This window comes from Pelodiscus sinensis, chromosome 19 (genome assembly GCF_052426305.1).
Source record: "Pelodiscus sinensis isolate ZL-2025 chromosome 19, ASM5242630v1, whole genome shotgun sequence".
NCBI classification, from domain to species: domain Eukaryota; kingdom Metazoa; phylum Chordata; order Testudines; family Trionychidae; genus Pelodiscus; species Pelodiscus sinensis.
The window spans coordinates 6,080,846-6,104,628 of record NC_143070.1 but is presented as its reverse complement, the minus strand read 5'-3'; the positions used below and the strand labels follow the sequence as shown (position 1 = coordinate 6,104,628).

The 23,783-nt window shown below is 52.3% G+C and overlaps 2 protein-coding genes across 2 annotated transcripts; both read right to left on the bottom strand.

The window, feature by feature from the left end:
• Positions 1-1,911: 1,911 nt before the first annotated feature.
• Positions 1,912-10,985, bottom strand: LOC149522079 (zinc finger protein 251-like). Its single transcript, XM_089770873.1, has 4 exons — positions 10,216-10,985; positions 9,485-9,598; positions 8,832-9,160; positions 1,912-4,770 (listed from the first exon to the last, which is right to left on the bottom strand). Exons 1-4 carry the CDS (start codon positions 10,430-10,432, stop codon positions 4,645-4,647), a joined length of 786 nt encoding a protein of 261 aa, XP_089626999.1. The 5' UTR covers positions 10,433-10,985; the 3' UTR covers positions 1,912-4,644.
• A 3,379-nt stretch (positions 10,986-14,364) lies between these two features.
• Positions 14,365-20,032, bottom strand: LOC106731862 (uncharacterized). Its single transcript, XM_075913903.2, has 5 exons — positions 19,749-20,032; positions 18,429-18,610; positions 17,878-18,004; positions 17,202-17,315; positions 14,365-16,880 (listed from the first exon to the last, which is right to left on the bottom strand). Exons 2-5 carry the CDS (start codon positions 18,450-18,452, stop codon positions 14,926-14,928), a joined length of 2,220 nt encoding a protein of 739 aa, XP_075770018.2. The 5' UTR covers positions 18,453-18,610; positions 19,749-20,032; the 3' UTR covers positions 14,365-14,925.
• Positions 20,033-23,783: the final 3,751 nt, after the last annotated feature.

The window sequence follows — 23,783 nt, the reverse complement described above, 5'->3', positions numbered from 1 at the left end:
TTGGTATTTGTAGTTAATCGGGAGCCTCAATGTAGTAGCTCCCTTAGAAATCTAACAGTTGTACCCTTCTTTGCATTTTGTCAGATCTGCAAGAACAACAACTTAGTAGAGTTCTAGGTACTAAAGTTTACACTGCTTTAATTTTGAGTGTACCTATGTAGGAACATGAGAATGGCCACGCTGAGTCAGAACAAAGGTCCACCTAGCCCAGTGTCCTGTCTCCCAAAAGTGTCCAATACCAGATGCCCCAGAGGGATTGAACAGAAGTGATCTGTTACCTGTCACCCATTCCCAGCTCTGATAAACAGAGGCTAGCAGACACCATCCCTGCCCATCTTGGCTAATAGCAATCGATGGACTTTGAATGTATCTAGCTCTTTTTTGAACTCTGTTAAAGTCCTGGCTTTCACAACATCCTCTGGCAAGGAGTTCCACAGGCCGACTCTGCATTGGCCTCAGTACAGATCCCTGTGGGACACCAATTACCTCTCTCCATTGTGAAAACTGACCATTAATTCCTGTTCTTTGTTCCTTATCTTTTAGCCAGTTACCTGGCCAGGAGAGGACCTTCCCTCTTATCCCATGACAGTCACTGTGCTTGCAAGCCTTTGCTGAGAGACCTTATCAAAGGCTTTCTAGAAATCTAGGTATACTACATACACTGGATCCTCCTGGTCCACATGCTTGCTGACCCTTTCAAAGAACTCTAGTAGATTGGTGAGGCACGATTTCCCTTTACAAACATCATATTGACTCTCCCCCCCCAACACATTAAGTTAGTGTGTGTGTGTGTGTGTGTGTGTGTGTGTGTGTGTGTTTTGCCCAGCACCATGTAGGAAATGGCCCAAGCTATCCTGAGCTAGGTGGAGGATTCAGTCAGCTGACACTCTGCCTAGGAAGCAGGGTAAACCAATGTAGGTGGGGCTGCCTAGAAGCTGTAAGCAGTTGCCGGGTGTGTGTGTTAGTTTTCTGCTGGCTGAGGGCGAGGTGCATCTAGCTGCCCTGGCCCTCCCTCTTCCCAAGATGAATTTTAATTCCCATATGAAGAGAGATTAAAAAGACTTGGGCTTTTCAGCTTAGAAAAGAGAAGACTAAGGGAGGATAGGATAGAGGTCTATAAAATCATGACTGGTGTAGAAAAAGTGAATAAGGAAAAGTGATTTACTTATTCCCACAATATAAAAACTAGGGCAGTGGTCTCCAACCTTTTTATGCTCAAACTCACTTTTTAATTGTCAGAACAAGCCAAGATCTACCGCCCCGTCCTTCCCCCAAGACCACACTCCTTTCCTGAAGCCTCTCTGTTCTCCTCCTCTCCATCACTTACTATCCCCTGCCCTTATTCTCTCTCAGGGTACGGCTACACTGTCTCTTTTTTTTATTCTTCTGTAGGAAGAGGTTTTTCCAACTTTTGGCCTGTGCGGACCGGGCCAAATGTCAGAAAAACCCCTTCTTTCGGAAGCCCCCTTATTCCTTGCGGAACAAGGAATACAGGGGTTACCGAAAGTGCATGTTTGCTCTTCCACTAAAAAAAGCGGAAGAACAAATGCGTCTCTGGACGCGGAAGTGTTTTTCTGGGACACCTCTGGAATCCTGGAAAAACTCCTGTGCTGTGTCAGCCGCTTTTCCGGAATAATTTGCCAGCTGTCTACACTGGCCCCTTGAATTTCCGGAAAAGCAATGACGATCTAATGTAAAATTGTCAGTGTTTTTCCGGAATAACTATGCTGCTCCCGTTCGGGCAAAAGTCCTTTTCCAGAAAACTGTTCCGGAAAAGGGCCAGTGTAGACAGCACAGTAGTGTTTTCCACAAAAAAAGCCCCGATCGCGAAAATGACGATCGGGGCTTTTTTGCAGAAAAGCGCGTCTAGATTGGCACGGACGCTTTTCCGGAAAAAGTGCTTTTCCGGAAAAGCATCCTGCCAATGTAGACGCACTTTTTCCGGAAATACTTATAGCGGAAAACTGTTCCGTTTTAAGCATTTCCGGAAAAGGGTGCCAGTGTAGACATAGCCCTGCAGTCTAGCCGTACCCTCACTGGGTTGAGACAGGATGTGTTGGCTCTGGGGTGGGAATGAGGGATTTGGGTGTGGAAAGGGGTGCGAGGTGCAAGCTCTGGGAAGGAGTGTGGATGCAGGAGGAGGTGGAGAAGGGGATGCTGGCTCAGGGAGGGGGCTCCAGGCTGGGGAGTGTTGGGGTCAGGTGGAGGGTTGGGATACTGAGCAAGCCACAGACTTGTGGATGTGAGGGTGCAGGAGTTTGGGTTGAGGTATGTGAGGGGCTCAGTGCAGGGAGTATGATGGGCTCAGGACACAGATTTGCGGTGTGTGGATGGTGTAGGAGTGTTGTGGCAGAAGTCTGAGGATGTGGGGGTGTAGGAGTTTGGGGATGTGAGAGGCTCAGGGCAGGGGGTTCCAGTGTATGACAGGCTCAGATCTAGGGCCTGTGTGTGCGTGTGTGTGTGTGCAGGAGTGTTATGATGCTGCAGCCAGATGGGGGTTTGTTGGCCAGGCTTCATTTTTAAATAAAGTGTGAAACACAAAAAGATTCAGCATTGTTTTTATTTATGAGAAGGGCTGGGAACCTGTTTCGAGTCAGGGGTCACTGACCCATAGAAAAGTCAGTTGGGGCCACACAAGTGAGAGGCAAAAAAAAAAAAAATCCTCCAACCCCCGCCCCCCAAGTCTCACTAATGTGGCCCCAACTGTGCTGGTGGGAGCAGGGGACATGGTACTGGGGAAGGGTGCTGGTGGATGCTGGGGTGGGGGCAGGGTGCTAGTGGGGGCAGATTGCCAGTGGGGCCAGCGGCCAGGGTGCTGGGGCAGGGTGCTAGTGGGTGCTGGGGCAGGGGACACGGTTCTGCGGCAAGGGACAGGGTTCCAGTGGGGGTGGGGGCAGGGGACAGGGTTCTGCCACAGGGGACAGAGTGCCAGTGGGGGCAGAGTGCCAGTGGGAACAGAGGGCAGGGAATCCTCGGCATGTGCCTTCCCCCTCCCACCCCCCCCAACTCCCCAAAGGAGGGAAGCTCTGGCAAGTGCCTTCTCTGGGGACTCCTAACCCCTCTCCCCCTTCTCCCCAGGAGGGAAGCCCCAGCACATGCCTCCCACTGGGACTCCTTCCCCCTCCTCCGCAGAGGGGGGAAGCCCCAACGCACGTCTTCCCCTGGGACTCCTACCTCCTCCTCCCCCGTGCAGCAAGTCCCCAGCACGCCACAGACTGGAGGAGGGGAGTAGGGAGTGCACTTCCAGAAAGCCTGGAAGTGGCATGCAGCTGCTGGACTTCCGTCCACCCTGCGGGAAGCCGGCACAACCTCCTTCCTGGGGGTGGGGAGAATTGGGGGGGCCCTGAATGCCTCGCGATTGACTGGTCGAGCCCTCCCAATCGACCAGTGAATCGCGATCGACGGGTTGGTGACCACGGAACTAGGGGTTACCAAATGAAATGAATAGGCAGCAGCTTTAAAGCAAACAAAAGGGAGTTTTTCTTTATTCAGTGCACAGTCAACCTGTGGAACTCCTTGCCAGAGGATGCAGTGAAAGCTAGAACTTTAACAGGGTTCAAAAAAGAGCTAGATAGATTCATGAAGGTTAGGTCCATCAATGGCTATTAGCCAGGATGGGTAGGAATGGTGTCCCTAGCCTCTGTGGCTGTGTCTACACTGGCCACTTATTCCGGAAAATCAGCCGCTTTTCCGGAATAACTTGCCAGCTGTCTACACTGTCCGCTTGAATTTCAGGAAAAGCACTGACAATCTACTGTATGAAATCAGCTGCTTTTCCAGAAAAACTATGCTGCTCCCGTTTGGGCAAAAGTCCTTTTCTGGAAAACTGTTCCAGAAAAGGGCCAGTGTAGACAGCAAAGATTTCTTTTCCGCAAAAAAGCCCCGATCGCGAAAATGACGATCGGGGCTTTTTTGCGGAAAAGCGCATCTAGATTGGCACAGACACTTTTCCACAAAAAGTGCTTTTCCGGAAAAGCATCCTGCCAATGTAGACGCGCTTTTTCCGAAAATGCTTATAACGATAAAATTTACCGTTATAAGCATTTCCGGAAAATCATGCCAGTGTAGACGTAGCCTGTTTGTTTGTAAATGGGTGACAGGAGAGGGATCACGTGAGGATTACCTGTTGGGCATCAGGCATTGGCCACTGTCAGCAGACAGGATACTGGCCTAGATGGACCTGTAATCTGACCCAGTCTGTCTGTTCTTATGTTCTTAAGCTTTCTGAACAGAAGGCCAGAGGGCTCAGAACTGCAATATTCCACTCTCCGGGCTGCAGTGATCAAATGATGAAATCCAACATGCAGTGTTAACCAGAGATGTAAAAGAGGACCTGCTATAAGATATTCTAGAGCAGCTCCTGAAATTCGTTCCTGAGAATAGGAACACTGGGCGTCTTGAGGAGCATAAACATGAATTGGATCACATGGCCAAGGCTGGCAAGTTCCTCTTCAAAATCGGCAGGAGAAATCGCTGTCAAAGGCTGCAATCCCCTTCCTTCACAAAGAAGTTTGCTGAGTGAGTTGAAGCTGGCTCTGGCCTTTGGAATCCACAAGAACAAAAGCCAGAGAGGCAGTGCCTTTTGGTTTAAAATCCCCAGCCTACACAAGGTTACAGACACAGAGTCCAGTATTGACAAAAACATCACTCCTTGGCACTAATATCCCCACATCCCCGGTCTTCATGAAGAGCTGGGAGACATCCCTTGAGCAGCCAAAGGAACCATGGAGATGGACCAAGAAACAAGCATCCTGAAGGAGTGCCCTGAGGCTGTGTAACAAAAATAATGGATATTTTAAAATGACATATTCATGACAAAAAGATTGCACTGCTGTACTTATATGAGGTGAATTTAAAAGACACGATTTCTTTTGCTTATCCTGTTTACAGTGTAAATATTAGTAATAAATACAAATGTGAGCCCTGCACCCTTTCTGTTCTTTGCTGTAATAGAAATCAATGTATTTGAACACATAAAGAAAACGAACCAAAATATCTGAATTCCAATTCGTATTCTATTGCGTAACAATGCAATTCATTGGGATTTAAATTCTCTAACTATGATCAATTTTTGAGCTAATCATGTGAATGATCTTGCAATTAATCAACAGCATTGCAATCTTCTGCCAATTTTTTAACAAGTTTTAATGTCAACATTTTGCATCTGTCTACCGTGGAATGTCTTCAAATACCATTTGAACTCCTGTTTAACAAGTTTCTAAAGGTTGAGTCTGAGTCAATTATCCTCCAAGCTTCTTACCCCTTTTTGACCATGTCAGAAAAGTTTAGATTTAGTGTTGTTTCTTCCTGGTTTAATGAAGTGTGATCTCTGGGTGCCTCTTTTCCAGTCCAAGCACTTATGGGCTGCATCTAGATTGGCATGATTTTGCGCAAAAGCGGCTGCTTCTGTGCAAAATCTTGCCACATGTCTACACTGGCCGCGAGTATTTGCACAAGAACACTGACTTTGTAATGTACAAAATCAGTGGTTCTTGCGCAAATACTTCAACGCTCCCGCTCAGGGATAAACCCTCTTGTGCAAGTATTCTTGCGCAAGAGGGCCAGTGTAGACAGCTACATTAATTTCTTGCGCAAGAAAGCCCGATGGCTAAAATGGACATTGGAGCTTTCTTGCGCAAGAGAATGTCTACACTGGTATGGATGCTTTTGCAAATCTTTTGCGCAAAGGCACATGCCAGTATAGATGCTCTCTTGCGCAAATATTTTTAACGGAAAAACATTTCCGTTAAAACTATTTGCACAAAATCTTACCAGTCTAGACGCAGCCATGGAGTCTCTCCCACGTATGGATTCATTGATAAAAAACACGGGCCGATCTGATTTTGTAACTTTTCCCACACTCCAAGCACTGAGGAAGTCTCCTTCCTGTGCAGATTACCTGCTGTGTTACAATATATGATCTTTGTGTGACATTTTTTCAAAAGTCGAAGCAGTTAGGGAGTCTCACACTAGTGTGAATTTTCTGCTGTAAAACAAAGGTCAGATCAGTTTTTGAAATGTCTCCCACAGTCTAAGCACTTACAGGTTCGCTCTCCAGTGTGGACAGCCTGATGTTGAGAAGGGCTGACCCGTTTCTGAAACTGTTCCCACAGTCCAAGCGTTCTCAGGCAATGTCTACATTTGTGGCTTCTTGCGCAAGTAATATGCAAATAAGGCTAAGCATGGAATATCGCCGAGCCTCATTTGCATACCTAATGAGCCACTTTTTTTTTTTCCAGAAGAGGCTCTTGCCTAAGAAGGAGCGTCTACACTGCCCCTTCTTGCACAAGAAAAACCCTCTTGCACAATGCCGTTACACCTATTACTTTTCAGGAAGAACGGCATTGCGCAAGAGGGTTTTTCTTGTGCAAGAAGGGGCAGTGTAGATGCTCTTTCTTGCGCAAGAGCCTCTTCTGAAAAAAATGGTGGCTCATTAGGTATGCAAATGAGGCTCGGCAATATTCCACGCTTAGCCTCATTTGTATATTACTCACGCAAGAAGCTGCGAGTGTAGACATAGCCTCAGAGTCAAACTCTTGCGTAGAGTGACTGATATTTCACAAGACCTGACCTAGGCATGAAGCTTTACTCACAGTCCAAGCCCATTTGGGTTTTCCCATGTGTGGATTGCCTGACGCTTACGACAGCGTGACGTCCCTATGAAAGTTTCCCCACAGCCCAGTCACTAACAGGTTCTCTGCCCCATGTGGAAACTTTGTTTGGTATTTGTGTGAAACTTATGTGGAGTGCCTGGTGTTTATACAGCTCTGATCTTCATGTGAACGTTTTTCCATACTCGGAACGCTTATGGTATCTCAATCCTTTTTGGCTCACTTGATGAGAAACACAGTCTGACCTCCATATAAAGCTTTATTCCACTGTCCAAACACTTAAAGGGTCTCGATCCACTGCACATTTTCTCATGTAAAAAAAGGGCTGGGCTCAGTATGATTTTTTCTGAGTATTTATGTGGTGTCTCTTCTTTATCGATTAGCTGTTTTTTTTATCAAGGTCAGGCCTCCATATGAATTTTTTTCAGTTTAACACTTATGGTTTCTCATCTGTGGATTTCCTGATGCTTAATCAAGTTTTATATATTGTATACAACTTTCACTACAGTCTTAGCACTTATAGGATCTTTCTCCTGTATCCATTGTCTGATATGAAATGACGACTGACCTTCATATGGAACATTTTCCACAGTTTAAAGTCTTATGTAGTCTCTTTCCTGTGTGGATACCCTGGTGCTTAAAAAGATTGTACCTCCGTATGAAACTTTTCCCACAGTCTATGCACTTGTGCGGTCGCTCTCCTGTGTGGATTGCTTGATGCTTAACAAGGTTATACCTGACAATGAAACTTTTTCCACATTCTAAACACTTATAGGGTCTGTCTCCTGTGTGAATTGCCTGATGTTTAATAAGGTTTGACCTCTGTATGAAACTTTTCCCACAGTCTACACACTTATGGGGGCTTTCTCCTGTGTGGATTTTTTGATGTGAAACAAGGGCTGACTTCCGTATAAATCTTTTACCACATTCTAAGCATTTATGGGGTCTCTCTGCCCTGTGGATTTTCTGATGAGAAACAAGGGCTGATCTCCATATAAAACATTTTCCACACACAAAACACTTATGGGGTCTCTCTCCTGTGTGGACTGCCTGATGTTTACTGAGGTCTGATTTATGTATGAAGCTTTTCCCACAGTCTAAGCACTTATGGGGTCTCTCTCCTGTGTGGACTGCCTGATGTTTAACAAGCTCAGATCTGCGTTTGAAACTTTTCCCACACTCTAAGCACTTATGCGGTCTCTCTCCTGTGTGAACAGCCTGATGTGAAACAAGGAATGATCTCCACAGGAAACTTTTACCACACTCTAAACACTTATGGGGTCTGTCTCCTGAGTGTCTCTCCTGATGTTTATTGAGGTCTGACCTTTGTATAAAACTTTCTCCACAGTCTAAACATTTATGGGGTCTCTCTCCTGTGTGGACTGCCTGATGAAAAACAAGGTTCAATCTCCGTTCAAAAGCTTTCCCACAGTATAAGCACTTATGAGGGCTGTATCCTAAGTGTCTTCTCTGATGTTTAATGAGGTCTGACCTCTGTATGAAACTTTTTCCACAGTCTAAGCATTTATGGGGTCTGTCTCCTGTATGAATCGCCTGATGTTTAATGAGGTTTGACCTCTTTGTAAAACTGTTCCCACAATCTAAGCACTTATGGGGTCTCTCCCCAGTGTGGATTTTCTGATGAGAAACAAGGGTTGACAGCCTTATGAAGCTTTTACCACATTCTGAGCACTTGTGGGGTCTCTCTCCGGTGTGTATTTTTTTGTGTGAAAAAAGGGCTGACCTCCATTTGAAACTTTTTCCACAGTCTAAACACGCGTGGGGTCTGTCTTGCCTGTGGGTTGCTTGATGATTCATGAGGTCTGATCTCTGTATGAAGCTTTTACCACATTCTGAGCACTTGTGGGGTCTCTCCCCAGTGTGGATTTTCTGATGTAAAACAAGGGAGGACCTCCATATGAAACTTTTCCCACAATCTAAACACTTATGGGGCCTGTCTCCTGTGTGCATCGCCTGGTGTTTAATCAGAGCTGACTTCTCTCCGAAACTTTTACCACATTCTAAGCACTTATGGGGTCTCCCTGTATGACTTGTCTCCTGCCCAATCAGGGTAGATTTCTGATTCAAAGAGTTCCCACCCTCAAGGCACCGAGAGCCTCTCTCCCCACTTTGGCTTTTCTCATTAGCATTAAGATCTGATTTGTTATTGATGCTTTCCCCATGGTCCAAGCATTTAAGGGATTTCGCTCCAGTACCTACAGTACGAATGGTAATAAGATTTGGGCTCAGAATAAGTCCATTCCCATAACTGAGCCATTCATCATATTTCTCTTCCTTGGGGTTTCTCTGCTGGGCTGCGGGATGCTTGTGTCCTTCCCCACTTTTAATAGATTCATCCCTTTGTTCACATGGGAGGTTTCCCAGCAGCCTCTTCAGCCTGGGCCAATTTTGCCAGGCTTTTCCCTGTTCCAAGCACTGGGAAACATTCCTTTCAGTTTTTCCCACAAAGGTCGCCTGCGGTTCCATTTCCCCAGGAACTTCCTGCTGTTGATTCCCCTCTTCATTTTCAGTCGCTGTCTCATCACCTGCTGGGAGAGAGAGACAATTCAGGCAGAAATCACTGAGCTGGAGAGAAAGAGGAACAGCACCAAGGGAAAACCCAACACACTGAAATTGCACAGACCAGATATTTGGATTGTCCCTCCGCTTTCCACACAAACATTCACAGGGAAGGGAACATGGGAAGGACACTCCTGCAAGTAACAGGACCGGTAGAAAACCTTGAGTAAAATCATCTGACTACATTCTGCCCTGCATGGAAGGAGGAAGTACGGAGGACAATTACTGATACTTCGTTTTTGGGATTCTTAACTTTTTCCTTCATTCAGCAGCTGTTTTCTGTCAGTCCTTACCTCTGCAGGTGTGTCTCAGCATCTCTCTCTCCCCCCCGGCCTGCATGTCAAGCATCCAGGGCTCATCCCCTTGTTCCAGCCGGGCGATCAGCTCAGGTTTGGGAATGGGAAACCCTGCACGGGGGGTGAAATCAGAGTAGATCAGGGTGCATGGAGGGCGTCCGTCCCAAGGGACATTCCGTGAGTGGAACCTGTCCCCGGGCTCTGCTGGGGAATGTGCAACCCAAGAGGACGGGAACATGGTCACTGAGCCCTCTGAGGAAAGGCCAACATTTAGGAAGATGAGAAGAATTGTGACGCCCTCCCTAGGAGTTCCCAGGATCTGGGCAGTCTGGGGCCCTTGCTGACACTCACAGCTCTGCAGTTACCGTACATCCCTGCCTATTTCTAAACCTGCAGAGCCCAGAGCCCTCCCCACGGCTGGAGCTTGTCCCAAGGAGGGAGGGGAGCAGGGATTCTGGATGTGAGTGAGAAACAACACAGACAGGAGAATTCATGGTCCCTCCGCCTTGAAATCTAGAGAGGCCGGGTGGGGATGATTTAGCACGTCCATTAGTGCTTTGCACCCTGGTCTCACTGCACAGGGTGCGGAGATGCAAGTCGCTCTCCCCCAGCAGCTGTGCCCATGGAACCCATTCCTGTCCAGGCCACCTGAGCAGGGAAGAACCTGCCCCGTGTCGGACACGCAGACCCCACGGCTCCTAATCCCCGAGGGGCCAGGACGCCCTTACCCAGCGAGGTCACCGCCTCGTAGTTCTCCTGCATGACGTCCCTGTAGAGGGCTCTCTGAGCGGGGCCCAGCAGCGCCCCCTGCCCCTGGGTGAAATACACAGCCACCTCCTCGAAGGTCACCCGCATCTGCAACAACAAGAGTCCCTCACCCACTGCCTGTGGCCCCAGCCACCATCCCGCTGAAACTTGGGGAGGGCGGAAGAAGTAGAATCCCATCCCCAGCCTGTTTAGAGCAGCCAGGAGGCTTCAGGGGATGGGCAGAAAGACCCTCATCAGACGGAGAAGGGCAGGACCTTCACACTGACCACTCCCCTACTAGACCCGGAATAGGTCAGATTCTTCTGGCAGGCCACATCCAGATCTGACCCATGGGACTCTCTGGCATGCAGCCCGCACTGGACTGCTCCCTGTGCCCCTCTACTCTGGAGGAGGGCGGGGCTTGCAGTGTTGGCCCTGCCCCCAGCCCAATCCTCAGCTGCTATTGGCTGAAAGCAAGCAGCCAATAGGAAGTGACTCCAGCTCCTATTGGCCAGAAACAACGAGCCAATAGGACCAAAGGTTGGGGGGGAGGAGGGAGGCAGTATAAGCTTCACTCTGGGCCATGTGGAAGGAACAGCTGGGTTACGTCTAGACTGGCATGATTTTCCGCAAATGCTTTTAACGGAAAAGTTTTCCGTTAAAAGCTATTGCGGAAAAGAGCGTCTAGAGTGGGACGGATGCTTTTCCGCAAAAGCACTTTTTGCGGAAAAGCGTCCGTGGCCAATCTAGACGCGCTTTTCCGCAAAAAAGCCCCGATCGCCCTTTTCGCCATCGGGGCTTTTTTGTGCAAAACAAATCTCAGCTGTTTACATTGGCCCTTTTGCGCAAAAGTTTTGCACAAAAGGAACTTTTGCCCGAATGGGAGCAGCATAGTATTTCCGCAAGGAGCACTGAAGTCAGTGTTCTTGCGGAAATTCAAGTGGCCAGTGTAGACAGCTGGCAAGTTTTTCCGCAAAAGCCGCTGATTTTGTGGAAAAACTTGCCAGTCTAGATGCAGCCCTGCAGTTTTAAGTAGACTGGGGCTGGAGCAGGCAGAGACTCTGCCTTGGGGGGTGTTGCAGGGCTGCTACCAGGAGACACTTAGATAAGTGTCTCCAAGCCAGAGCCTGCCTCTCGTGTCCCCCAGCTTCTTACAGGACACCACCAAATGCTCTGCACCCTCTTTCCCCAGGTTACAACTCCCTCCCAGACTCTGTACCCCCTTCTACACTCCTCCGCCAGGCCAGAATCCTTCCCTGCATCCACACTCCCACCCTGACCCTACACCCCAACCCCTTTCTTTCAGCCGAACTCCCTTTCAGACCTCACACTGTCTCCTGCATCCCAGTACCGTACCCCATGTGCCCTTCTGTGCCCAACCTCCATCCTAGACCCTCCACAGACAAGTGCAGCCCTTGGGCATTTTCCAAAATCTTGGAGTGTCCCTCCCCACCAAAAACTATTGTTCACCCCTGTACTAGCCAGAGGCTGAGGCGGAAGCCGAGCTCTGAGCCACAGGCAGGGACGGGAATCCCGGCAGCTTCCCTTTGTGTTTCCCAGCAACCTCTGGCTGGGGGCTCAGGTCACAGCATTGGGAGTCTGGGACATTTTCACAGCCCTGCCCAAGGGGGGCTGGGGGCCTGGGTTAGAAATGGGGGCGCGGTCACACCCTGCCCATGGGCCTGCTCAGAAACTCAGCAGCTTTATCCCACCCTGTCTCCTCCCTCCCCCCGCCCAGCAGCTCCCTGAACCCCCTACCTGAGCAGGCTCCATCCCGGCCATTGCCCGGCCCCGGCCCCTGGCAGACGGGCGCTCTGGAGCGAACTCTCGACGTGTCTCCTCGGCCTGTTGGGGCGAGAGGGGCGATGGGGGAGGTGCCAGAAGGGGCCTGAGTCCCTGTCGCCCCCCGAGTCCCCCCAGGCCCTGCCCCCACAGACACGCGCTGGGACTCTCTGGGTTGGCCCTGTGGGAAGAAACCCAGTGAGTCTGTTACCCCCCCGGCCCGGCCCCTCCCCCTAGAACAAAACCCAGCGAGCCCCTTTGAATCCCCCGCAGCAGCATCTCTGAGCCCCGCACTGGGGAAAGAGCCGAGCCAAGGAGCCATTCTGGACTGTGGGCCCCGCAGTATCGTCACCCCCACTAGTGTCCCCTCCCCCACTCCAGCAGGGCGGTGCTTCCGCAGAGGCAGCAAGTGGCTTTTCCTCTCTCAGCTCCTCCCGGGGTCCCCGCAGAGTCAGGCTGCAGGGATGGAGCCGGGCAGGGCTAGTGGCAGCTGCCCCGGGCGGGGACTCGCAGCCAGCTCCGCCGGGAGCAGCCCGGGGCCAACCCCTCCCCCTGCAGCCCGGGGGCACCGGGGCGCCGCTCCCGGGGGGTCTCTCTTACCTGCCCCCCAAGCGCTGCCCGCCCTGGGGCAGGGGCAGGGCCTGGCCGGGCTGGGGGCGCTGCCCGGGGAGAGGCTCCTGGGGAGGGAGCAGCGGGACTGGCCCGGCCGGAGATTCCCCCTCCCGGCTGCAGCCCGGGCTCCGGGGCCCCGCAGCAGCCCCCGCCGGGGCTCGGGGATCCGGCCCGGAGCCTGGCCCCAGAGTCCCCGCGAGCAGCGGCGGCGAGTCGCTTCCTGCGGCCGGGCCGGAGCCAGCGATCGCTCCCCCCGCGCCTGCTGCTGCTGCTGCTGGGTCCTAGCGAGACACCCTTCAAGTTTTTCTTTGGTGCGGAATATTGTGGGGGTGGCCGTGTGTTAGCAGGGCAACCTTAGGGGACTTATCGGCCAGTTCCTGAAACTCGGGGAGGGAGGGGAACTGGCTGCCGCCCAGTACCACACTAAAGAGAAAGGTCAGTGAGAAACCAGACCCTGAGACTCAGTGTCCAGGGGGTAATAGGCACAGGGCAGGGCTGTAGGTCAGCCAGCTAGACAGGGAGGGCAGGCTAATGAGGGGATTCCGAGGTCAGAGGTCCCATCCTCCATGTGAGCTGGATTTGTCTGGCTCAGATAGAGTGGGGCAGAGTTAAGGAGAAATTAGGGGTCCAAGCTGCGCTGGGCAGCAAAGCCAGTCCAGCCTTGGAGACCCAGAGAGCAGATCCAAGCTGGGAGCAGGGCTGCCCTCACAGAGCCAGACTGACCTCCAGGCATCTGGCCTTTCCACTTCTGCACCTTGCCTAAGAGCACCACCTGCTGGACACCGTCAGCCACATTCACCAGCCAGCCACAGGCGGTGGCTGCAGCTGCACCAACAGAGGAAGGGAAAATACAGGACAATTCCCTCCCCCCCCCTTTTTTTTGAAAATGGGACACCTGGAAAAAAGTTTAAATAAGGGACTATCCTGTTAAAAATGGAATAGATGGTCAAGCAAGCTTTTCCTTTTTGTTTTAACCTCCTACCTATTCATTTAATTGGCTAAGCCCTAATTTTTGTGTTATGGGAAGGAGTAAGATGTGGTACACCAGCTCCCGAAATGTGTTCAGGAGAAAAGTGATACAGGCCTCTGGGAGGAGAATAAACACGAATGAGATTGCATGAGTGTGACTGGCAGGTCCCTCTTTGAAATGAGCAGGAGAAATCGCTGGCAGCAAAGGCTGCAACCCCCTTCCGTCAAAAAAACTCCGGTGATCTGAAGAAGAAAGCTCACGATACATGTTTTGTTAGTCCTATAAAGTGCTACCAGATCAGTTTTTGTTTTGTAAGTTTATCTTCAAAAACAAGTTTGTGGAGCGAGTCACAGACATTAAACCCAAGACTGAATCAATCGGAGCCGGCTTAAAAGAGGCATTGCAGACTAACTGCCTGAAGAAGTTGTTGGAGGTGGCTGTGGCCTTTGGAAAGCACAGGAACTAAGGCCAGAGAGGCAGCACCTTTTGTTTTAAAATCCCCATCCTACACAAAGTTGGAAACACAAAGGCCAACACTGAGCAGAACATCTCTCTTTGGTGCTAAACCCGCTACTAGTTGAGAAGAAATATCCCCAAGTCCTCAGTCTTCATGAGGAGCTGTGAGACATCCCTCAACAGTCAAAGTAACCAATACTCAGCTAGGCAAATGGTTGAAGAGCAGACGGAGCGTGTGTAGCAAAAATAATGTCAGTTTTTAAGGTCGACTTCCGTGATAAAGCAATTACACTACAGTATTTCTATGAGCTGAATTGAAGAATACCATTTTTATCACGTTTCCAGTGCAAATATTTGCAATAAAAGTAACATAAAATGAGCACTCCTTAGTTTGTTCTTTGCCGCTATAGAAATGAATATATTTGAAAACACGGAAAAACATCTCATTGGTATTCGACTGTTTAACAGTGTGATTCATTGAGTTCAATTTTTGTTTATATAATAATACATTTTTCAGAGTTCCTTTGCGCGAATTAACTGTGAGTAATCAATAGCGCAATCTTCTTCCAATTTTTGTAACAGTAAGACTTACATGTCAAACTTCTAGTCTATTGATCATGGAATGGAATGGGTTGAAATACCATTTACACACTTTTCTAACATGTCTTTAAATGCTGAATCATCTACAAGGTTCTTAACCATTTTGACCGTGTGTCACAAAATTTTAGGTCCTGTGAGAATTTCCCTATGTTTAGTGCCGTGTGATCTCTGTAAGCAATCGCATTTAGCCTTAGTGCAGGCACTCACAAGCTCCCCTTCCTACCTGGGCTGTCTGATGCTGAAGATTTATGAACGTTTTCTCACAGTCCAATCACATGTGGGGTAACTCCCCTGTGTGGACGGCTTCATGTTTCAGAAACTCTGAGCTCCATAAAAAAACATTTCCACCGTCTAAGCATTGACGGGGCCTGTCTCCTGTGTGGACTGCCTTATGTTTAAAAAGGCCTGACTTCCATTTGAAACATTTCCCACAGTCTGAACACTTATGGGGTCTCTCTCCGGTGTGAACTGCCTGATGGTTAACAAGATCGGGCCTCCGTATAAAACATTTCCCACAGTCCAAACACTGATGGGGTCTCTCTCCTGTGTGGATTTTCTGATGTGAAACAAGCCCGGACCTCCATTTAAAACTTTTCCCACAATCTAAACACTTATGGGGTCTCTCTCCGGTGTGCACTCCCTGATGGCTAACAAGGTCAGGCCTCCGTATAAAACTTTTCCCACAGTCTAAGCACTTATGGGGTCTCTCTCCTGTGTGGATTCTCTGATGGGAAACGAGGGCTGACTTCCATTTGAAACTTTTATCACAGTCTAAGCACTGATGGGGCCTCTCTACAGTGTGGATTTTCTGGTGTGAAACAAGGGCTGACCTCCATATAAAACTTTTCCCACAGTCTAAACACTTATGGGGTCTACCTCCTGTGTGAAGTGCCTGATGCGAAGCAAGAGTTGATCTCCATTTGAAAGTTTTCCCGCAGTATGAACACTTATGAGGTCTCTCTCCTGTTTGGACAGCCTGATGGCTAACAAGGTCAGACTTCCGTATGAAACTCCTTCCACAGTCTAAGCACTTATGGGGTCTCTCCCCAGTGTGTACAGCCTCATGTAAAACAAGGGCTGACCGCTTTATGAAACTTTTTGAACAGATTGAGCACTTATATGGTCTGTCTCCTGTGTGCACTGCCTGATGTAAAACAAGGTCTGACCTCCATATGAAACTTTTTCCACAGTCTAAACACTTATGGGGCCTCTCTCCAGTGTGTATTGCCTGATGTAAAACAAGGGCTGACTTCCATATGAAACTTTTCCCACATTCTAAACATTTATGGGGTCTGTCTCCCGTATAGATTCTCTGATGTGAAACAAGAGCTGACTTCCATTTGAAAGTTTTCCCACAGTCTAAACACTTATGGGGCCTATCTCCTGTGTGTATTGCCTGATGTCTAACAAGGTCGGACCGCCATATAAAACTTTTCCCACAGTCTAAACACTTATGGTCTGTCTCTCCTGTGTGTACTGCCTGATGAAACACAAGGGTGGATCTTCGTTTGAAACTTTTTCCACAATCTAAGCACTTATGGGGTCTCTCTCCAGTGTGGATTTTCTGATGGGAAACAAGGCCTGACTTCCATTTGAAACCTTTCCCACAGTCTAAGCACATATGGGTTCTCTCTCCTGTGTGGATTTTCTGATGTGAAACTAGGGCTGACCTCTGCATGAAACTTTTCCCACAGGCTAAGCATTTATGGGGTCTCTTTCCTGCGTGGCTTGTCTCATGCACATTCAGGGCTGATTTCCAATTCAAATGGTTCCCTCCCTCAAGGTTTTGAGAGCCTCTCTCTCCTATTTGGCTTCTCCCATGAGCATGAAGATCTGAGCTGTTATTGACTCTTTCCTCATGGTCCAAATATTGAAGTGGTTTTTCTCCGGTATCTACTGTCTCAATTGTAATTAGCTCTGGGCTCAGAATAAATCCCTTCATATAACCAAGCCATTCATGGTGTTGCATTTCTTTGGGATTTGTCTGCTGGGCTGTGACATCTCTGTGCTCTTCCCCACATCTAATAGATTCATTCGTTTGCTCACTTGGGTGGTTTCTCAGCAGCCTCTCCGGCCTGGGCCAATTTCCCCAGGCTTCTCCCTGTTCCAAGCACTGGGAAACATTCCCTTCAGCTCTTCCCACAAAGGTTGCCTGCGGTTCCATTTCCCCAGGAACTTCCTGCTGTTGATTCACCTCTTCAGTCTCACTCGTGGTCTCATCACCTGCTGGGAGAGAGACAATCCAGGCAGGAGTCACTGACCTGGGGAGAAAGAGGAACAGCACCAAGGGAAAACCCAACAAACTGAAGTTGCTCAGACCCAGCATTTGGATTGTCTTTCCTCATCCCACAAAAACACTCCTAGGGGAGGAAAAATGGGAAGGAAACTCCTGCAGCTAAGAGGCCTGGTGGAAAACTGTGAGCAATATCAGCTGACCACACCCTGCCCTGCGTCAGAGGAGGCAAAATTCAGGGAAATTACTGATACCACATTTTTAGTGTCCTCAACGTTTTCTTTCATTCGCCAGCTTCCTTCTGTGTTACTAACCGGTGCAGGTGCCTCTTGTTATCTCGCTCTCCGCCCTGGCCTGGACGTCGGGCACCCAGGGCTCTTCCCCTCGTTCCAACTGCGCGATCAGCTCAGGTTTGGGAACGGAAAACCCTGCGCAGGGGGTGAAATCAAAGCAGATCAGGACGCATGGATGTTAGGGAGATCGTCTGTCTCAAGGGACATTCCGTGAGTGGAACCTGTCCCCGGGCTCTGCTGGGGAATGTGCAATCCAAGAGGACGGGAACATGGTCACTGAGCCTCCTGGGGAGAGGCAGACTCTGAGGCCCTTGCTGACATTCACAGCTCCGCAATGAAACCCCTGCCTATTTCTAAGCCTGTGGCACCAAAATCCTTCCCCACGGCTGGAGCTCGTCCCTAGGAGGGAGGGAAACAGAGATTCTGGGTGGGAGTGAGAAACAACACAGACAGGAGGATACATGGCCCCTCCGCCTTGAAATCTAGAGGGGCCGGGTGGGGATGATTTAGCACGTCCATTAGGGTTTGACACCCTGGTCTCACTGCACAGGATGGGGAGATGCAAGTCGCTCTCCCCCGGCAGCTGTGCCCATGGAACCCATTCCTGTCCAGGCCACCTGAGCAGGGAAGAACCTGACCCGTGTCGGACACGCAGACCCCACGGCTCCTAATCCCCGAGGGGCCAGGACGCCCTTACCCAGCGAGGTCACCGCCTCGTAGTTCTCCTGCATGACGTCCCTGTAGAGGGCTCTCTGAGCGGGGCCCAGCAGCGCCCCCTGCCCCTGGGTGAAATACACAGCCACCTCCTCGAAGGTCACCCGCATCTGCAACAACAAGAGTCCCTCACTGACCAGCCATAATCCCTGTAAAATCCCATCCCCAGACTGTTTAGAGCAGCCAGGAGGCTTCAGGGGATGGGCAGAGAGATCCTCCTCCCCCTCCCCCCCAGCAGACAGAGGGCAGGGCCTTCTCCCTGGCCACACACCTGCTAGCCAGAGGCTGAGGCGGAAGCCGAGCTCTGAGCCACAGGCAGGGACAGGAATCCCGGCAGCTTCCCTTTGTGTTTCCCAGCAACCTCTGGCTGGGGGCTCAGGTCACAGCATTGGGAGACTGGGATATTTTTCCAGCCCCACCCAGGGGGTCTGGGTTAGAAATGGGGGCACGGTCACCCCCCCCCCCGTCTATTGCCCTCCCTGTCTCCTCCTTGCCCCTTCCTCCCCCTGCCCAGGAGCTCCCTGAGCCCCCTACCTGAGCGGGCTCCATCCCGGCCATTGCCCGGCCCCTGGCAGATGGACGCTCTGGAGCAAACTCTCGACGTGTCTCCTCAATTTGTGGGGTGAGGGGGGAGGTGTCAGAAGTCTCTGTGACCCCCCTCAATTCCCCTCAGACTCTGCCCCTGCAGACACGCGCTGGGACTCTCTGGCTCTGCCCTGTGGGAAGAAACCCAGTGAGTTTGTTACCCCCCGGCCCGGCCCGGCCCCTCCCGCTAGAACAAAACCCACCGAGCCCCTTTGAGCCCCGTGCTGGGAAAAGAGCAGAATTGAAGCCTATTTGGGCTGTGGTCCCCAGTGTCCTGTCACCCCCCCGCTAGCCTAACCCCTTCCCCACCCAAGCAGGGGGTGTTTTCCCAGCCAGCCCAGAGTCTCCACTGGTGCCGAGGTGGGAACATGGCCCCTGGGAGGAGCGTGTGAGGCTTCCCCAAGAGTCTTGACCATGTAGACTCCCTGCCGTGGGGAGAGGGAGCCCCAACGGGAGACACGCCCTACACCCAAGTTTTGCCTGGCTCCAGGGCACCGCAACTGGGACTCTGTGACCCAGGGCTGTAGGACACCCCCGTGCCCTGGCCAAGCGCCGGTTGCTTCCCCTAGCAGGTGAGTGAAGAGGTGGGGAGGAGGAGCCAGGTGATTTGCGTCTCATGAAAACATCCCTGTCAGCTTTGGATACAAACACAGAGACTATCCCGTAGCTGCTTCCCCACCTTTCTGGATGCTTTGGAACAAGCTGGAGACACCACAGGCCAGTGTGTGCCAAGCCCCGGGCACACGTGTGTGTTGCACAGACCGGGCCTGGCACCTTTGTGAGCATCCCAGGCACAGACTCGCTGCCCTGCCCGTCGGCTCGTGGGGCAGCCGCGACAGCCCCTGCGGCCTTTGTGGGTCGCACTGTCCTGCCAGCGCCTCTGCTGCTCCCCCGCCTGATTGGGCCCTAGAGACCCCCCCTCTCCCAGGCCCCCTTCCCCGCCTGATTGTGTCTCAGGGATGCCCCCGCTGGGCCGGCCAGTTTGGCTCCTGCTCCCGCCCCCAGGCCCACGGGGAAGCGGGGGGGCGGGGCAGCAGATCGCGCTGAGCAGCAGCCTCCGCCCCCCGCGCGGCCCGGGAGGACAAAGCGGGGGGCGGGCAGCGCGTGGTAACGTGACCCTGGCTCCCCCCCCCCCCCCAGGTGTGGGTCCTCCACCCCGCCCAGGCGGGCGGCAGCTGCCCTGGATCCGGGCCGGGAGCAGCCCGGGGCCAACCCCTCCCCCTGCAGCCCGGGGGCACCGGGGCGCCGCTCCCGGGGGGTCTCTCTTACCTGCCCCCCAAGCGCTGCCCGCCCTGGGGCAGGGGCAGGGCCTGGCCGGGCTGGGGGCGCTGCCCGGGGAGAGGCTCCTGGGGAGGGAGCAGCGGGACTGGCCCGGCCGGAGATTCCCCCTCCCGGCTGCAGCCCGGGCTCCGGGGCCCCGCAGCAGCCCCCGCCGGGGCTCGGGGATCCGGCCCGGAGCCTGGCCCCAGAGTCCCCGCGAGCAGCGGCGGCGAGTCGCTTCCTGCGGCCGGGCCGGAGCCAGCGATCGCTCCCCCCGCGCCTGCTGCTGCTGCTGCTGGGTCCTAGCGGGAAACCCACCTCCCTGAGATTCTGTCAGGGAACATCAACCCTGCAACGCTCTTAGGAGTACGATGAACTAGCTATCCTGCCTTTTTCCAGCAAGCCCATTATTTCGGGCTTGCTATTCCGACATCCCTGTACATCTCATTCCAGGAGGAGTGGGGGACGTGTGGAATAGCTCATTATTGCAAAATCTGATGCGGTGTAGACTGCCTCAAATTTCAAAAATAAGCTATTTTGAAATAGCTTTGAAAGAAGATACACAACGGCTAAGTCTACACGGGCATGATTTTCCGGAAATGCTTTTAATGGAAAAGTTTTCCGTGAATAGCATTTTAGGAAAAGCGCGTCTAGATTGGCAGGACGCTTTTCCGGAAAAGCACTTTCCAATCTAGACGCGCTTTTCCGCAAAAAGCCCCAATCGCCATTTTCGCGATTGGGGCTTTTTTGCGGAAAACAGTCCTGTGCTGTCTACTCTGGCCCTTTTGCGCAAAAGTCTTTCGGAAAAAGACTTTTGCCCGAACGGGAGCAGCATAGTATTTCCGGAAAAGCACTGATGATTTTACAGTAGATCGTCAGTGCTTTTCCGGAAATTCAAGCGGCCAGTGTAGACAGCTGGCAAGTTTTTCCGGAAAAGTGGCTGATTTTCCGGAAAAACTTGCCAGTCTAGACGCAGCCAGCTAGTGTAGCTTGCATTGCGTTTCTTATTCTGAGTTACGGCCCACTGTAGACGCAACCTCATGCCCAGCAGTGGGGAGCCAGGGCTGGGTGCAGAGAGCAGCTGGGAAGAGCAAACAGGGACTCAGGGAAAAGGGCCCAACAAAAGCAGTCCCCGTGCCCCTCCCCCAGCCAAGAGGTGTTGCAGGCCAGCCTGGGATCCAGGGAACCTAATCCCCGTCGGGGGAGAGGAGCATGCTGGGAAGAAAGGCCCAGCCACCCAGGGCCTGAGGGTGTGTGGCCCCCACCCCAGCACACGTCTGATCTTGCAGCCCCGCCAGGCCCGGAAGCCAGTGCTGAATTTATGCACAAGCCAAGTCAATGGCAGCTCAGGGCCTCAGATTATGAGGGGCCGCTCAATAAGAAAAAAGACTCCGTTTCATTTTGGGGTACTTCTAAGGGGCCTCTTCACCTTGACACAGCGTAGGGCCTCAGCATGTCTGAATCTGGCCCTGCTGGATGCTGTTTGTGGTTTTCCCAGGGCTCAAGGGATCCCAATAAGAGTGAGGTTCGGGTCCCCTAGGAATCCTGGGCCTAGCTTTGCTGACTTAAGGGGACTGTGCCGCACAGGAGGCGGGAGCAGTCCTCAGGGTCAGACAGATCTCTGGGGAAAGAGGATGGGAGCAAGGACTCAGATCTTTTCCAGAGCCATTTCCACCAGAGTGGGGTACAGGGTGGGAAAGTTCCCCACAGCGGAGCACCATCCCCCTCCTTACCTCTGTGCATACGTATTGCTTTCTCCAGAGGGGAATTTCATTATTTTAGGGAAAAGTGTCCCAGTAGCACTCGGGCAGGAGGGACGGGGGGGTTCTGGCATTTCTACAGGAGGGTCTGAGTTCTGACAGTTCCCAAGTACAATGAAGGTTACAGGAGTCAGAGTAAGAAGTCCTCCAACTTGGCAGTTTTTTGACATTATTTCGAAATAACTGCCTGCTGTGTTGACCCAGACTAAGTTATTTTGAAATAAAGTTGCTGTGTAGATGCACCCTCCCAGTACTAAAAGAAAAGGGAAAGGGCCCGTGTGAAACCCAGAGCCTGAGACTAATAAAGAGGCGGGAACAGTGCTCCAAGGTGCCTTATTGACAGAGCAGTGAGCCTATCAGGGAAGCAGGAGGCCAAGGTGCTGTTGTCCTCTGTGTGAGCTGGAGGGGGCCGGGTCGGCATAGGGCAGGAGGCACTGAGGCCAGGGCAGAGCTGGGAGCAGAGCAGCCCCAGCCAGAAGCAGAGAAGCGCAGCCCAGGGAGCTGGGGCTGGAGCAGTCCCGAGCCGGTTGCATTGAGTAACTGAGAGGGACAGGGGGACTCTGGACAATGGGCTTAAAGTAGGGAGACACCTCTAGCCATCCAGCCAACAGCCCTTGCATGCTGGAGAGGGAGGGGATCATAAACCACACAGGAGCCACTAACACCCTGGGAAGAAAGGTCCTGTCACTTGGAGCCTGAGGGACTGTGACCACCACCAGACCAGGTGTCTGACCCGCAACACAAGCCAGGGCCTGGCCCAGACAGCTGACTAGGGGAGGAACAGCCGGTGACCTGCCCTTCCATGCTAGAGGCGGCTGTGATACCCCCTCCCTTGTGTGAGGCGATGGGTTTTCCTTTGCCCTTTCCCATTGGTTTCTGGTATGTTTGTAGCAGTGGCTTTTTGATAAATAACAAAGAGTCTAGTACAGGGCTACTCAACACGCAGCCCATGGGCCGTATGCGGCCCGCGGCCTGTTTGTTTGCAGCCTGCGGTGCGGTTCAGATTTATGCAGAGCTCAACATGCAGCCTGCAGGTGGGAGCCAAAACGAAAAAGTAGTTAATATCACGATCTTCTGATGCTATGTGTTTTAGTAGTTACAGTAAACTTCCGATAATCCGGCACCTTTAGGACCTAGGGGGTGCCGGATTATCAGATATGCCGGACTATCAGAAGGGGGGGCTATGAGGGGTCTGGAGTGGGGTGGGAGGGGATGCCACCCCAGACCCCTCATAGCCCCCCCTTACGATAGTCCGGCTCTGCCCCAGGCATCCCTGATTCAGCTGCTGCTGGTGAGTTTCAGCAGCAGCTGAATCGGGGATGCCTGCAATAGAGCAGCTGGGGTGCTGCCGGGTTGGTCCCGCAGCACCGAGGGGCGGCGCTAGGGCACCAACCCAGCAGCACTCCAGCTGCTCTTGGGGACGCCTGGGACAGAACAGCTGGGGTACTGCCCGGTTGGTCCCGTAGCGCTGCCCCTCAGGGCTGCGGGACCAACCCAGCAGCACCCCAGCTGCTCTGCCCCAAGCGTCCGGATTCAGCCTGCTGGTGAAACTGACGCTGCTGGTCAGTTTCAGCAAAGGCTGAATCCCCCCCCCTGGGGCAAAGCAGCTGGGGTGCTGCGGGGTTGGTCCCGTAGCGCTGCCACTCGGCACTGTGGGACCAACCCGGCAGCACCCCAGCTGCTCTGCCCTAGGGGTCCCCAAGTCAGCCGCTGCTGAAACAGATCAGCGGCTGATTCCAGGAAGCCCCGGGCAGAGCAGCTCTGCCCGGGGCTTCCTGGAATCAGCCGCTGATCTGTTTCAGCAGCGGCTGAATCGGGGACCCCTGGGGCAGAGCAGGTAGGGTCCTGCCGGGTTGGTCCCACAGCGCCATTCTTTGGCGCTGCGGGACCAACCCGGCAGCACTCCAGCTGCTCTGCCCCAGGCGTCCCCAAGAGCAGCTGGGGTGCTGCCGGGTTGGTCCCGCAGCCCCGAGGGGCAGCGCTACGAGACCAACCCGGCAGCACCCCAGCTGCTCTGCTCCCAGCTTCCCTGATTCAGCTGCTGATCAGTTTCAGCAGCAGCTGAATGGGGGAAGCCTGTCCAGCTGCCCCAGCACTTCCGGGTTCCTGATGGTGCCGGACCATCAGAAGTCCCGGAGCACTGGATGCCGGACTAATGGAGTTTTACTGTACATTCCCAGACTGTCATTGCTCATTAAAAGTGCTGTCCTAGAGGTGGAAATGGGGTAACGATTGCATTTTATTAATAGCAGCAGAACTGACTTAAATGGGGCCTGCATGTGGT

What these genes read in the sequence shown, in the direction of transcription:
- LOC149522079 (XM_089770873.1), bottom strand. Translation starts at nt 10,432, where the DNA reads ATGGGATTCTACTTCTTCCGCCCTCCCCAAGTTTCAGCGGGATGGTGG. An exon ending in CGAGGCGGTGACCTCGCTGG is followed by an intron (nt 9,599 to 10,215) that starts GTAAGGGCGTCC and finishes CCCCCCGTGCAG; the next exon opens with GGTTTCCCATTCCCAAACCT. An exon ending in ATCTTATTACCATTCGTACT is followed by an intron (nt 4,771 to 8,831) that starts GTAGGTACTGGA and finishes TTTGTTACACAG; the next exon opens with CCTCAGGGCACTCCTTCAGG.
- LOC106731862 (XM_075913903.2), bottom strand. Translation starts at nt 18,452, where the DNA reads ATGGCCGGGATGGAGCCCGCTCAG. An exon ending in CGAGGCGGTGACCTCGCTGG is followed by an intron (nt 17,316 to 17,877) that starts GTAAGGGCGTCC and finishes CCCCCTGCGCAG; the next exon opens with GGTTTTCCGTTCCCAAACCT. An exon ending in AACAAGAGGCACCTGCACCG is followed by an intron (nt 16,881 to 17,201) that starts GTTAGTAACACA and finishes TCTCTCTCCCAG; the next exon opens with CAGGTGATGAGACCACGAGT.